Source organism: Podarcis bocagei (assembly GCF_964188305.1).
Source record: "Podarcis bocagei genome assembly, chromosome: 3".
NCBI classification, from domain to species: domain Eukaryota; kingdom Metazoa; phylum Chordata; class Lepidosauria; order Squamata; family Lacertidae; genus Podarcis; species Podarcis bocagei.
The window spans coordinates 24014453-24030308 of record NC_138127.1 but is presented as its reverse complement, the minus strand read 5'-3'; the positions used below and the strand labels follow the sequence as shown (position 1 = coordinate 24030308).

The window sequence follows — 15856 nt, the reverse complement described above, 5'->3', positions numbered from 1 at the left end:
TAATTTCCAGTAGCTGTCTTTCATAACTCTTGGGTGTCCCAGAGCCCTCTCACCACCTTCCCAAGGCTGGGTAAACAGCCCCCCACCTTGTCAGGGGCCTGGTTCCAGGCATCATTTGCTGTAGACTCCCAAGCATCAAACCCCTCTACTTGTACTGTGCACTAAATCTTGAGAGTCCAAGCCTCTAGTTGAGTTGACCTAGAAATAATTTCCAGCTCTATTAACTAGATTTATAAACCATAGACCTCAATTCAGTGCTCCATCTATTCTGGGTGTAAGTGTTTTTCCACTCCATAAACAGCACATAAAGCCTCTATATTCCCACCATAGCAACACCTACAGAGCCTTATTGAGAACAAGGTCCTGATTCTAATCTACTGCTACAAACATTTTATGTCTGAAAACAAATTTGGGTTTGAGCATAAGCTTAAATAAAATCTTACCTGCAAGTGTTTCAACTACTTTCAAGTAAAGGAAGCCTGTTAACATCTTTCCCTTGTTTAACAGGAATATTTATGCACTAAGATGAGATTTGTTCAGTACTATAGGTGGCAGCAAAGGCAGTAGAAAAGGAAGTGACTCAAGAAATTGCAAGCAAGAAACAGATTTCTCTAGTCTTTTGTTAAAAGTTTTCTTCAACACCTGATCTGACATTGCCACTTTTTCTGGCTAGTGGTGCCTTTGCGGTGTTCTGGAAGTTTTTCAGCTTTTTGGACTAACTCATTATTCACTGGATCACCATCCTTTGTGTGTAAGATAACATCACTCTGGTAGCTCTTGGCTATTTATTGGATAGCAATTACATACATGGTATGTGAATGACCGGATAACCACAGGCTGCAGGAACACAAACAGTTCAATGGGTTTTGCTCAGTAAGCACTGTTCACATATCAGTAGCTTGGAGCTTTCTTTGTCCCAGCAGGTTGGCATCAGGGATGGGGGTAGCAATCCTACATCTCTCACTTGTTTGCTCTGCTCTTTTGTGATGGTTCTTCACAAACCTCAGTAGATTTAGAACGGCAGCAGGTGTAACTCCAGGAATGCGGCTGACAGCACCAATCTAGAAACAGTAACAGGAAGGTGAGATTGCCTACTGTAAGAATTGTAACACCACAGTCTTCCTGCCTCCCCTTCATGTGTGTTTCATTGAAGTGATTAGAATACACACAAAGTAAACTCTTTCCTGCATATCTTACCACTCGGGATCAACTGAAGACTGTTGATCATTCTATAAACAGTCATGTCAATGAGCAAACTCCAACAAAGTCCTACTGCCAATGCAATTATCTCCATTTGTGCAACATAACTCCCTCTCTTATACTCTTCCTGTTCTGGGTGTGGGAGTTTTAACTTTCTAGCCACCATTAAAAATGAGCACTGCTAGTTTGTTTTTTAATGGCAGTGGAAGCTCTTGATAGATTATATTCCATTGTCATCAGCATTATAACAACATACAGTTCACAGCTATGGTTCAGCATTTGTGCACATGTCTAAAAGGACATCATTTTGCATTTATTTGACTGCTTAAATTACTTAAATGATTACAAAGCCTGTCAGTATTACCCCAATAGTGTTGGTGCGGAAAGGTTTGTAGATGTTCTGGCCACATTTGACTCAAGAATGTGTCTTACCCATTATGCCACCCCCCCTCCTATGCATACAATGGTAGCCATTTTTCGTTGGTGTGCACAAAGGAATACATTTTATGACTTTGGGGGCGGGGGCGGAGACTGCCTTACATGTTCAAACTGGAAAAAGACACATAAGCTAGTCTGAAGCATTCTGATAAGAAGAACAAAACAGGTGAAATAAAATGGCAGCCAAACTTTACCATATTATCAGCATGTCTATGCTAATTATACATAATATTTATAGATTATAAATTATTAAACATAATCTATATATTTGCACAGAAATGGGCTTTAAAAATAAAGAATAAAAAGCCCCACCAAGTTAAGTGTTTTTTCTAACTCTCCCTTGATGCTTTTAATTTCCAAATTTTTAATAAGGCCAGGAACACAGTGGTGAAATCTTGTGAAATGCTCCCCCGCCCCATTTTATTTCTCAACTTAGAACTGGAATTCTCTTGGCACTTTCCATGTGGTCTCTAATAGCAAACAAAGTTGGAAGATTCACTCTAAAGGCAGAGCTGTTAACCTAGCGACGCCCCTGCTCACTCAGTTTTCTGCCTTTGGAAATTACTATAATGCTTTCAAGGTACATTTTAATAACTAACCCCCTACATATTAATGCTGGGTTGCTTGACTACAATTCCGGGCCACAATGGCTAATGCTGGTAGGAGTTGGGAGTCTGGCAACATCTGGAAAGCCACAGGATCCCTACTGCATCCAGCAAACTCACTCTACTAGCACCTTACCGTCTGGGGACGGTGGGAGTCCAGCTTCTCTCGCACTTCCTGAGATAGTGATGCATCGATGGCAAAGTAATCCAGATCTTCTGGAAGCTGAAGAGCCTCATCCTGACGCACTTCCTCTATTTCCAACCTCTGAACGGACACATGCCATTCATAAACAGCTTGTGAGAAGAACAAAGAGAATGAACAGAACAATATATATTTTGGTTCCTGAAATTCATTCTGATAAAATATAATGGATAGAATTGTACAGGATGTGTTCCTAGTGTGTGAAAAAAATCCAAGGGTCCCCATGCATGCACCTCCAGATGGTAGAGACATCAGGTGCTATCCTGGCACCCGGGCATATTCACTTGGTCACAAGTGGCTGATAGCCATGAGCAAAATGCACCTGGCAAATTTCGAATGCTGGTTCCACTGTGTTGAATGGGACTTACTCCCTAGTAAATATGCTTAGGTTTGCAACCTAAACAGAGCAGATTATATCAGATTTACTCCTGCACCATTGGAGAGATGGAAAACGGCCACAAGCTATCTGTATAAGAATATAAAGCCTAATTGTGTTCTTGGACTCGATGGAATTTATGTTCCGAGTTCCCCAAGAAGCAAGATCTACTGGGCACAAATGTGTCAAGTTAGGACAGGAATGGGGGCCCTCCAGATGTTGCTGGACTACAACTCCCATCACTCTCCATGCTGGCTTGTACTGATGGGAGTTTTATTTAGGGCTTGCTAGTCTTCCATACCTTCTATTTTCAGCCTTTCTGCCAGTTGTCTCCATTCAGCAAACTTTTTCAGAGGCCCTGGGACAGCTTGTGACAAAATCTCCATATTGGCCCCCTGGTACTGAAGGATGTCCAGGGCACTAAGCAAAAAACCAAAACAAAGCAAAAACAATTCCTGTGAAATTATGTGCAAGATGCGTTGAGTGCTCTTGTCATAGAAAGGTGGGATAGGTTTGATCTTCTTGCAGTCCATGGGACTCTCAAGAGTCTCCTCCAGCACCATAATTCAAAAGCATCAATTCTTTGGTGATCAGCCTTCTTTATGGTCCAGCTCTCACTTCCATACATCACTATTGGGAAAACCATAGCTTTAACTATATGGACCTTTGCCGGCAAGGTGATGTCTCTGCTTTTTAAGGTGTTGTCTGGGTTTGTCATTGCTTTTCTCCCAAGAAGTAGGCGTCTTTTAATTTCATGACTGCTGTCATCATCTGCAGTGATCATAGAGCCCAAGGAAGTAAAATCTCTCACTGCCTCCATTTCTTCCCCTTTTATTTGCCAGGAAGTGATGAGACCAGTGGCCATGATCTTAGTTTTTTTGATGTTGCACTTCAGACTATATTTTGTGCTCTCCTCTTTCACCCTCATTAAGAAGTTCTTTAATTACTCCTCACTTTCTGCCATCAAGGTTGTGTCATCTGCATATCTGAGGTTGTTCATACAGTGGTACCTCGGGTTACATACACTTCAGGTTACATATGCTTCAGGTTACAGACTCTGCTAACCCAGAAATAGTGCTTCAGGTTAAGTACTTTGCTTCAGGATGAGAACAGAAATTGTGCTCCGGCGGCGTGGCAGCAGTGGGAGGCCCCATTAGCTAAAGTGGTGCTTCAGGTTAAGAACAGTTTCAGGTTAAGTATGGACCTCCGGAACGAATTAAGTACTTAACCCGAGGTACCACTGTATTTCTTCCGGCAATCTTAATTCTGGCTTGGGATCCATCCAGTCTAGTCTTTCACATTATAAAATCCTACAAATCTCACCGAGTCACCGGTGAGGGAAGACAAAAGAAAGCAATGAAATCGCTTCACCCTTTCCACAGAAACACTCTTGACAGCTTTGTACATTCTCCCCCACACAAACAGCATCACAAGAAACACTCTACGAGTAGAGACAATTAAAAAGGAAAGAGAGAGCGGGTAAATGTGAGGTATATGATGTTTCTGTATGAATCTGCGCTTCTCTAAAACAAGACCATGGGGGGATAAGAGAGAGACTCATACCTGCAAGGAGAGGTACGACCGGCACTTATTGTAATCTCTGGTATGAGCTGGGCCCATTTTGCATTGCTGAACTGAATAGATTTCAGCATTTCAAGTCCTTCTTCTAACACTGCTTTCATCTGAGATGCTTGCTCATACCGCTTTTGAGACACACAGCCAGCTTCATTATAGCCTTAAAGAGACCAAAAAGGTGCTCAGGAATTAGGAAAACTGTGTGCAATTGTGTGTGTGGTTTTTTTTAAAAAAGGCCTCTGGAGGAATTGACTACCTCGGAAGGTGAGTCTGCTGTCAGCGTTATCCGGCCGCAGAGACATCCGAAACTCCACTCGGCTGGTGAACATGCGGTACGGCTCGCTGGTGCCCAGAGTAGTGAGATCGTCAATCAGAACGCCAATGTACCCCTCTGTGCGACTGACAATAAATGGAGGTTTCCCAGTGACCCGCAGACTGGCATTGATTCCAGCAACCACACCCTGCCAGAGAGTAAAGTGATTATAGATCACAGAGGAAACCACCATATATACTAGACACCAGAAGCTTAGTCTGTTCAGTAGCTCTGCGTCTACGATAAGGAGACTGCTTAAGCCGTAGATACCACATGTGACTTTCCCACCATGTATCCCAGTTATCCACTGGCATGCTAAAAGGTGTCTTTGCAGAATAAAATCGGCACAAGCCAATTATGACAAGGGCTCATTCCCTGGACATAAAAAAGTAAGTTTCAGACATGTGTACACACACACGTTCTGAACAAATGCTCTTGAAATCGGCATTCCACAACCTGGTGCCTTCCAATGTTTTGGATCAGAATTCCCACCAGCTCCTTCCTGTAGGGTCATGCAGGCTGAAGCTGATGTGAGTTGTAGTCCAGAACATCTGAGTTGGAAGAAGGCAGACTCAAAAGACCTGTGACTGCAAGCTGCTAGTTATATCATCACGTTTGATACTGCAGAAAGCATTTCACAGCCACGACCCACTTCCCTGCAGGTTCTCCTCACCTGAGCTGCAGCCTCTTCGTAGCCTGTGGTGCCATTTATCTGCCCTGCAAAGAAGAGCCGCTGGACGAGGCGAGACTCAAGGGAGGCGGTCAGCTGACGTGGGTCTAGAAAGTCATATTGCACTCCATAGCCTATTAGGACAGATATAGGTGATAAAAGGTTTATTGATTCCAGCAACCACACCCTACAACAGAGCAACATGGTTACAGGTAGCAGGGGGAAAGGATGCATGCTGCATTGTTTCAAACCTTTCTGTAAGATAAAGGCTTACAAAACCACACGTCTGGTGATCAGAAGACATACACAGCCATGTGCTGGTGGGCAATCAAGTAACATCCCACTTGAGATGAGGCAGACAAACCTCGGCATCCACACACACTCCCACATGATATGCTGCCTATATAGCTCCATCCAACTGGACTTCCTTCCCACCTCTCACCTGGCTGTACCATTTTTGCTTTTTCCAAGCCCTTAATATGAGTGATGAGCTCCTCCTGGATCTCAGATGGCAACGTCAGAGATATTCCCTGCGGGTAGATGACGTTGGAATCCAGACCCTCAGGCTCAAGCCAGACCTGATGTGCGCGATTTGGAAAACGCAGAACTTTCGACTCTAGTGAGGGACAGTACCTATAGACAGGAGCAACAGCATGCCATGTTAGGATGCTGACACGGAGAAGAGCCCAAACATGAAATTTCAAGAGACTGGATAGGTTTCCTTATTGCTGTACTCCTCACCCACAAAAGCAGGTGTGGGGAACCTTTGGCCTTCCAGATGTTGCTGAACTACATGTAGTTGAGCAACATCTGGAAGGCAAAATGTCTCCCACCCCTGAATTAAACAAACTCTAAGCCTAAACATGTGCAACTGCATTTGCAATATTCTTGCCTATCGGTCTTGCAGCTATCATCCCCATCCCTTTTATTCCCATCAGGGTTCAGACTTTCCCCCCTTCTTTCTTTTCACGCTATGTACACCGACAGCACTGTACATAAAATAATATAAACAGGGATTTACCGGGGTCCTCTTGTTGTCTCTCTGACGTGGTTGTTCAGGTGGAGGTTCTCATGGATTATTTTCTCCACTTTGGGGTTTGTGTGTGTCAGGTAACATGACAGCTGATCTTCTGGCTGAAACAGAACCACTTGCATTCAGTGAGCAAATCAGGGTAGCTTTGAAGCATGCCGAACTGTTTTCACAGTCATCTTGAGAGAAATCACTTCAGCCCGCACTCAGCCATTATTGTCATACCACCTGAGCATACCCAAGCACTGCAGCCTTAACATTTCCCAGGAAACTATACCAATCATTGGGTTACACTCAACGAAGCACTATTAGAAGATCTTTCCATTAGGCAAGCAGATATTCCTGTGGTGATGGAACCATTTCCTGCCCTCCATGCTGTTTTTGGGGTTCTTCTGACTCTCTGGAGCAGATTTGGTGAGGGTGTAGTGGGAAGAGGAGTGGGGAGGGGAATCTTGTTGTACTAGCAGGTATCCTTGGGCTGGCTTCTGCTAGTGCAACGAATTAGTTGAATATGGCCCTTAATTTCTCCATACTATTGGAGAAATGGAAGCACGAGTAGGCCCCAATCTAGAATGTATCTCCTGGGAAGAAATCAAAGCAATTTTACTTCTAAGCAAGCAAGCTTGAGATCAGAAGGCTTAATGATTTATCAAAGGTCACACAGAAAGCCTTTTGTGAAGTCCAGTGACCGAGATCTCCACACCAACCTAGAGCTATCCTATTAGATAGCGACTTATCCTTTGGACCTTTGAGCCCTCAAGTAAGCAGTACCACTGCTCTCAATTTATGAATGGACTCCTTTAAAAGGGCAGTGATGATTCTAAAATGGTTCACACTGTATTTCAGTAATACAGTGGTACCTCGGGTTACAGACGCTTCAGGTTACAGACTCTGCTAACCCAGAAATAGTACCTCAGGTTAAGAACTTTGCTTCAGGATGAGAACAGAAATTGTGCGGCGACCCCATTAGCTAAAGTGGTACCTCAGGTTAAGAACAGTTTCAGGTTAAGAACGGACCCCCAGAATGAATTACAGTGGTGCCTAGCAAGACGAAATTAATCCGTTCTGCGAGTCTCTTTGTCTAGCAGTTTTTTCGTCTTGCGAAGCAACCCTATTAGCGGCTTAGCGGCTTAGCACTATTAGCGGTTTAGCGGCTATTAAAGGCTTAGCGGATTAGCGGCTAAAAGGCTATTAGCGGCTTAGAAAAAGGGGGGGAGCGGAAAAAAAATCGGAACACTCGCAAGACGTTTTCGTCTTGCAAAGCAAGCCCATAGGGAAAATCGTCTTGTGAAGCAGCTCAAAAACGGAAAACCCTTTCGTCTAGCGGGTTTTCCGTCTTGCGAGGCATTCGTCTTGCGGGGCACCACTGTAAGTTCTTAACCCGAGGTACCACTGTAATTTCCTGAATAATTTCCTGACTGCTGTCACTTGTTCTTTTTTTGGCTGTAGCAGCTCAAACTGTAAGTCCGTGAGAATGTGCTAACTGTTTCTGATGGTTTTCTGCATATGGCAAACTGCTTTGAGATTTATAAATCTAAAAATGAAAAGCAGTATATAACTAAAAAAAATTATTTTGAAACTTTTTGACCAATATAAGATGTCCACTGAAGAAGAAAATAGTGACCTGCAAAAATGACAGGGCAGATATTTCAGGGACAAAGATCGCTGGTGAAGCAGTGCGTGTGATGGTTAAAAATTACCCTCAGCTCTTCTATGTATGTATGAGGGCTGATATTTCAGGAATAAAACTTGTCAATTTTGATGGTATACATCGTCACCGGACTGTGCCAGTATTTAGGGGAGGATTTCCATCAACTCCTTGCATTACTCTCAGCAGCTTTTAACAGGAATAGACAAATATGTTGGTGATTTAGGAGCGCACCCCCATCTGTGTAACCGGGGATAATTTCTGACACAGTCATTTCAAGAAATCCTCCTGCATGCTAAAAACCACAGCACTGCCAGAGTAATACATGTCACTTTAAGGAAGAGAAACAGAGACTCCCCCTCATAAACTTCAACAGCTGATTACTTCCTCAGGACTCCTTCGCACCTTAATCCACACAGATTCACTAAGGAAGCTGAACGGCACGGGAGAGCTGTCCGCGGGATGCCTCTCGAGGACACTGAAGTCAATAGAGTCTTTCACCAGTCGGGGTGGTGTTCCAGTTTTTAACCTTCCTATGGTAAATCCAAGTTTCTCCAGAGTCTGAGCAAGGCCGACGGAGGGCTGGTCTCCCATCCGCCCGGCAGGATACATTTCCAGTCCAATTAGGATCATGCCCCTCAGAAATGTTCCCGTGGTTAGAACAACACTCCCAGCATGCACTCTCCTTCCGTCTTCTGAGGGGAAAGCATGGAGTGAAACAGAGCGGAGTTTAGAATACCTGCTGCTGCCCTAATTAGAAGTAGCTTCTTTCCCAAAGAGGTTTTATCTTAAACAATAGTAAATTCAGTAAATAAAAGAGCTCACTTGTAATGCATCAGTAGTTCAGTGCTCATTTCTTCTCTTTCCAAAATAGATATTATCTTGAACAATTGCAAACACAGTAATAAACAGTCCACTTGTGATATACTAGTGGTTCAGTGCTTGGACGTCGTTCTGGTAATCTGACGTTTCATCGCTAAAGAGCTTAGTCATCAAGCTTTGTAGTAAATAATATACAAGAGAAGGCAGTTTGTAAACGACTTAAAGCAGGGGTATATATGTCCCCTTCTGCATATTTCCATCGGGAGGAGCATAGAAAAGTTGTTAAAGCTCCTTTCGTTAAGCAAACTGAAGGACGTCATCCTCTTTCTATACTCCTCCCGATGGAAACATGCATTTGTTTAAGATAAAATCTATTTTGGAAAGAGTGAGTATCTTTTTCCTCCAGGACACAAGGAAGTTTGAAGTTCAGCACAGTCTTATTCAACGACAGAAAACATTTATTTATTTTTTGCAGTTTGATATTACATAAAACCCTAAGTTTATGTTGCTGCCACTTAAAGACAGCTGCTTATCCTTCAGTTGTCTCTCGTGATCATCCTACTTATTCTATCTGTTGTTTTCTGAATTGTAAACATCTAAGTGCATCATACTAACTAAACTACATAGTCCAGAACAACATACCTTTCTGCAGTGGAATGACAGTGACCTAGAAAAGGCTAGATAACCTACTGAGTCAGAGCTTTTCGTTACAGGATTCCCAGTAGCCCAGTCTGCCTATCTGTAACCTAGGAAATCCTTCCAGTAGCACCTTAGAGACCAACTAAGTTTGTTATTGGTATGAGCTTTCATGTGCATGCACACTTCTCCAGATACATGCACACGAAAACTCATACCAATAACAAACTTAGTTGGTCTCTAAGGTGCTACTGGAAGAATTTTTTTATTTTGTTTCAACTACGGCAGACCAACACGGTTCTTTATTTACTGTAACTAGAACTAGGAAATCCTATTTTTTGTGTCAGGGTAGTTTCATACAGCTATTCTGAGATGGTGAAGCTACAATCAAACACCCTAAGTATCCAGCCAGCTTTTAACACCAAGCCCTGATGTTTTTACAAGTTCAAAAATGGCCATTCAATATGCATTGCAAGTGACAGTTGCAAATGTGGCTATTAGTTCATTAAGGACTAGATTAAGATCAGTTATAAATCAACTCTTTGGAAATAATGATGGGCTAGATTCCCTGGCTCACATTGCATGGGCTTAAAAAATGAGGTAAATAACTTAGCTAATTTCCCAACCGATCTGCTTTTCAAGGCAGCATCTAGAAAAAAACTACTGGGTTCTTGTGCCACTTGAGTTCTCTGCAGAGGTGAGGTCTCCCTCCTCCTTTTACCTGGAAGTAGTTTTTGCAAGCTGCTGTCATGGAAAGCAGACCCTACACAAATGGATGAAGACTGCTGCTTCAGGATGCAGCTTGCCGGAATACTGACCCAACACGACTCCACTGACGCAACATTTGCCTGGATGATCCGATTCTGGGTCTGTCAGTAGAAGATCTTCCACAGAAGCTTCACAAACTGTCAGAAGTGGGGTTTGGAGAATTTCTTTCTACTAGGGGAAAAAAACCCTGTTAAAGGAATTTACACACACACATGATCTTTTAAGGACTCATAAGCAAAGGAGAGAACCTCCAGTAACATGGCTGCGCTACTGAGTTCCCAGGTTCCCCCAGTTTACTGCAAGCCTCGCTTGCTAAGGAACAGCTGGGAGTGCACTTAAAGGTTTCCGACTGCTCCTTCGCAGCTCTGTCATTCCCTGCCCCACCTATGATATCAGCTGTGGGGCAGGTGGGAACTGTTCGGAGGGAAAAAAGGGTTGTGGGTCAAATAAAGACCCCAGACCCACAGCTTTGACAGACCAACCCTATTCAAGAGTGAGGCCCTTTCCTGCCTGAAGTAAAAGAAGGCATAGCCAACGTCTTCCATAGTTGCAGTAAATATTTTGGTTTATTAAATTAGTTTTTAGCATTATTAAGTTTAAGTTTTTGAAAACAATAAATGCATTAAATAGCCACAGTCAGCTTGAGAATTATATCTAATAACACAAATAATGAAGACTAAAAAGGCTAAAAGCCATATATAGTCCACCATTGCCAAATCAAGGATGGAAGTCTGATCTGGGCACCTCCTTTTCCTCCCTCACGAGATTTTACCAAAAAGAGAAGAACTGAAACTGCATAAGCATTTATGTTCTCATACAGCACTTTTCAAAGTTGTCCCACCCAAGTGCTTGTTATGTGAGTACAGAATGTCTTATTCAGAGAATGCTGAATTAACACGGTGTTTTACATTTTAAAAACAGACATTGGCTTGGTTGTAGAGAAAAGCCAGCAGAAAGGGGAAGGCAGAAGGAAACTTTCTCCCTTTCCTCTCCTCCCACAGTAGCCCTCTCAAAAGCCTTTCCTAAGAGTCAGGAGACCCTTATTTGGAGGTACCTGCTGGGAATCCGTACCTGCCTTTCCCACCCAAATCATTCACCCCACTTCAGGGTGGTTGGTGCAGTTTCTGGAAGAAGGTGGGGCAGGACATTCACCTCCTGTCAATGTTTTTCTGGATCCACTCCATAATTTTACAGTCATGTTTTTTTAAATACAACTCTGGTGTAAAATGCAATTGTAGATTATGTTTTGCAGGGATTTTCTTCTACGTTTCCCAATATTACGTTTGAGTCTCCATTGCTGTATATCCAATGACACTTGTTTGTTGGAATAAGGAGCCATTCCCCCCGCCCAGTTAAGTTTACATTCCAGGTTATTTAAGCATGACAGAAATAAGTTGCCTTTTCCAATCAGACTTTCGGATTTAAATGCTTTGTAAATCATTTTGGGAATTTGTTGAGTGAGAGGTAACTTGTGCATTTTAAAAACAAACCAAATTACTGGATAATGCCCTCACCACCACCACCAAATGTCAATCAAGATTCCATGTTCTGATTAGGAAACATTTTGGTCATTTCCCCAATATTAATGGTAAATGAAATGTACATTTTATTATATCTGAGACACACACCCATTCACATGTTTACCTTCATCAAACTGACAGTGCACTCATAAACATGTATACTTGAATAAACCCCACTGAGTTCCATAGGTAAGCATGCATAGGGTTGCCTCAGAAGCCTTCCTATCCACATTCTCACCTGCATGTTCTCTTTATAGAGCTCTCTGTCAATCTGGGCTCGGAGACCCCAGACGGCTGGTCCCTTGCATTTATTTAGCACTTTGTAATGCACTCCCGACTGATCGCAGATTCGTGCGCAGAGCCCATCCAGTGCGTCCACTTCCCTGACCAGATGTCCTTTTCCAATTCCACCAAAGGAAGGGTTACATGACATTTGCCCTGGACAGCATAACAAATGAAAGGCATCTAACTACAAGCAAACAACAGCTTTTAGCCCGACCCCATTTCCTATGCTCCAAATTGACATGAATGGCAAGCTACTTGTCAGGGTGCATTTTTTGGTGAAGAAAATACTGATTTGATGTGTAAAGATCTTTCCCATTCTAATTGACCCATGAGGTTTCTGGAAGCTTCTCTGTGTAATACAAGCTGATGCAAGCTGGAAGTTTCTAGCTGACATGCAAGTTTCTATTCTGCCTAGAAAGAGGCAGAAGGTTCCTCTTTCACTCAAGGTCATGCTGACTATAACAATAGGCCAGAAGGAGCCTAAGTTTCACTTTCTATCTCTCTTTCCTTCTGGTGTGGTGTTCTGTATACAGTGGTACCTCTGGATGCGAATGGGATCCATTCCGGAGCCCCGTTCGCATCCTGAAGTGAACGCAACCTGTGTCTCGGGACTTCCGCGCATGCGCACGACGTCATTTTGAGTGTCTGTGCATGCGGCGAAACCCGGAAGTAACGCGCTCCGTTACTTCCGGGTCACCGTGGAGCACAACCTGAAAATGCTCAACCCGAAACTACTTCAACCTGAGGTATGACTGTATAGTATGCTTAGTGTTAAGGTTTTAGTCTTATTAGAAATTATTGGCGGTTAAATTAAATGTCGCAACTGGATTTTCTATGGACAGTGCCATTTCTGAATGTATTGGATTTGTGACCATTATGCTCATTTGCCTTCAGTAGCAATAAAGCTCTGCTAGATAAAACATTAATTCCCTCTGGTCTATTTTTGGGGAATCCTGCAATATGTTTAAGTTTTTACTCTACTAACTATACATTGGAATCTGCTCTGGATCAATATGAGTAGAATTCATGGCAGTACTGTACCCCTCTAGATCCAAAATCAGGGGTCAGCAAACCTTTTCCGCAGGGGGTCAGTCCACTGTCCCTCAGACCTTGTGGGGGGCCGGACTATATTTTTTTTGGGAGGGGGAATCTACCCCCCCACAACTCTCTCCTCCCTTCTCCACAGCACTGGACGAGCCCCAGTGACTGCTTACCTGTGCCCTGCGAGCGGCAGGGGCTGGCGGCGGAACGATGAGCAGCACGAAAGGGCTGTCTCCACAGAGAGACTGCTTAAAATGGCACTCAGCCAACCACGGCTCAACAAAGCCCGGCCCCCTTCCTCCTCTAGGCAGGGCGGGGAGAAGCCAGGAGGAGGGGGGAGGCGGCGCCACAGTGTGTGTGTGTGGAGAGGGGAAATGGCGCAGCCCGAACGATCAGGATCCCACGCCAATCCACATGGCGATTCCCAGACCATCCGCGGGCCGGATCCAGAAGCCAATTGGGCCGGATCCGGCCCCCGGGCCTTAGTTTGCCGACCCATGCCCAAAATTGTAAGAGAAAACCAAGATGCCTTACTTCTGCTTATTTCTAATTCTCTAATTCTAGCAATCCTGGATGCAATATACATAAAAATGTCAGGGTTTTGTATTTGTTTTAAAAATGCATTTGTTTTTATTAATCTGTTCTACAGATCCAATCACATATGGATGTCCAAAAACGGGAGGCAACTTCATTTTGCAAAAATTGAAATAAGTATACTGTCATTTATGATTATCTTATCAACCAACAACACTGCTGCTATGTTTCTCTGGTAGCTCCATTCATAAAATAAACATTTAGCAAATGGATTAAAGGTGATGTTGCCATGTCAGGTGTTGGGAAAAGTTCATGTCTCCTGATAAACAAACCCTTTGTTGTTGTTTAGTCGTGTCCGACTCTTTGTGACCCCATGGACCAGAGCACGCCAGGCACTCCTGTCTTCCACTGCCTCCCGCCATTTGGTCAAACTCATTTTAGTAGCTTCGAGAACACTGTCCAACCATCTCATCCTCTGTCGTCCCCTTCTCCTTGTGCCCTCCATCTTTCCCAACTTCAGGGTCTTTTCCAGGGAGTCTTCTATTCTCATGAGGTGGCCAAAGTATTGGAACCTCAGCTTCAGGATCTGTCCTTCCAGTGATCACTCAGGGCTGATTTCCTTCAGAATGGAGAGGTTTGAATTTCTTGCAGTCCATGGGACTCTCAAGAGTCTCCTCCAGCACCATAATTCAAAAGCATCAATTCTTTGACGATCAGCCTTCTTTATGGTCCAGCTCTCACTTCCATACATCGCTACTGGGAAAACCATAGCTTTAACTATATGGACCTTTGTCAGCAAGGTGATGTCTCTGCTTTTGAAGAGACATGTAAGTAACCCCATGTAAGTAACCTATTATGGAGAGATAATGAAGACGTACTTGCTAGCCCTGCCCTGCTGCTGTTGCATCTCCTGCGAGCTCCACCATCATGCTTTCCAAGTGTTAGGGGAAGGAACCCTACTGAGGTCCACTCTGCTACCTGCCCTGGCAGAAACTTTGGCAACCTGCATCCCTCCGAGTCGGCGGGCGCCCTGTGTACCCACACCTATCGGTTCCCACTGAGCAATCCAACCAGTTCCCTGCTTACCTATGGTGTCCACCTTGTGCGTGACGAGCAGGGTGCGGGCTCCCACCCTCGCCGCCGCCGCAGCCGCTTCAGTGCCGGCGTGGCCACCGCCGATCACGACGACGTCGTACTTGGAAATGCTGCAGGGGCCGGCGGCCGCCGAGGTCACCTCGCCCCTCGCGCACCGCAGCCACGTTCCGGGGTCCGGGGGAGTGGCGAGGCGGCGCCAGACGCGCCTGAGAGGCAACATCCCGAGGCCGGACAGAAAGACCCGCCGAAGCCCCTTCAGGTCGGCGCAGCGGCGGGAAAGAGTGCGAGACGCGCACCGGCTACTCCGCGCCGCGAAAGGGCGCCGCCATCTTGGCCCGTGACGTCGAGGCGGCCGGCTCCACCCGCTGCGCAAGGGTCGGGGCGCTTCCCGCATGCGCGCCTGTAACTGGACGGGAAGGTCCGACCGGCAGGATTAGCGGTGGGTGGCTCCCTCGAAGGGAGCGCGCCGTTCGCTGCCGGCCTTTTATTCAAAATACGACGCTGAAAGTGCGCTCGTGAAGAGGTCTTCTTCGCTCACCGAGCGGCAGGCTGTTGCTGGCGGAGAGGGCGGCATGCATCTGTTTATGGTTTTGTTTTTTAAAGCAGGGTTTCCTGGGGGGGGGGGCAAGAACATAGCAACTTTAATTTTCTTTTCAGGATTGCAGCGCTTCCTGTTGCTCTTTGATGTGTGTATAAACTGATGCAGCTGTCGGCATCTTTGGATGCTCCTTGATGGTGTGTCACAGTGGAGGCAGGTACATGCAGCTGCGGGCTGCAAGTTTTTCTCCTGTCACCGTGACACCCTGATGCAAAAGCTATTACTGTATTGGGGACTCTCAGTCCAACATGCAGCTATGAGTCATAGGAACTCTGCCAGAAGTGGCAAGCGCATTTAAACGTATGCATATTTCATCCCTGTAAAATCAAGAGGCCAAAACACTGAATTGTAGGAAAGCTTTATCCAAGGTGTGAGCTGCTACAAGTAGCCTGCAAAAACTGTCAGCGTGGGTCACGTTCTCATCTAAAGCACATGGCTTCCTCCAAAGAATTCTGGGAAGTGTAGTTTGCCTTCCACAGAGCCACAATTCTCAGCACTGT

The 15856-nt window shown here is 44.8% G+C and overlaps 1 protein-coding gene across 1 annotated transcript; it reads right to left on the bottom strand.

Moving 5' to 3' along the window:
* Positions 1-771: 771 nt before the first annotated feature.
* MTO1 (mitochondrial tRNA translation optimization 1) lies at positions 772-15094 on the bottom strand. Its single transcript, XM_081186771.1, has 12 exons — positions 14750-15094; positions 12042-12241; positions 10334-10451; positions 8463-8752; positions 6401-6513; positions 5822-6012; positions 5383-5513; positions 4653-4857; positions 4385-4556; positions 3123-3241; positions 2380-2537; positions 772-1061 (listed from the first exon to the last, which is right to left on the bottom strand). The coding sequence occupies exons 1-12, from the start codon at positions 14976-14978 to the stop codon at positions 885-887; spliced, it is 2103 nt and encodes a 700-aa protein (XP_081042897.1). The 5' UTR covers positions 14979-15094; the 3' UTR covers positions 772-884.
* Positions 15095-15856: the final 762 nt, after the last annotated feature.

Coding starts and splice junctions, on each gene's coding strand:
- MTO1 (XM_081186771.1), bottom strand. CDS start 14,978: ATGTTGCCTCTCAGGCGCGTCTGGCGCCGCCTCGCCACTCCCCCGGAC. Junction 2,538..3,122: donor AGAAAGGCTGAAAATAGAAG/GTATGGAAGACT, acceptor TCTTCTCACAAG/CTGTTTATGAATGGCATGTG. Junction 1,062..2,379: donor ACTCCCACCGTCCCCAGACG/GTAAGGTGCTAG, acceptor TACTGTTTCTAG/ATTGGTGCTGTCAGCCGCAT.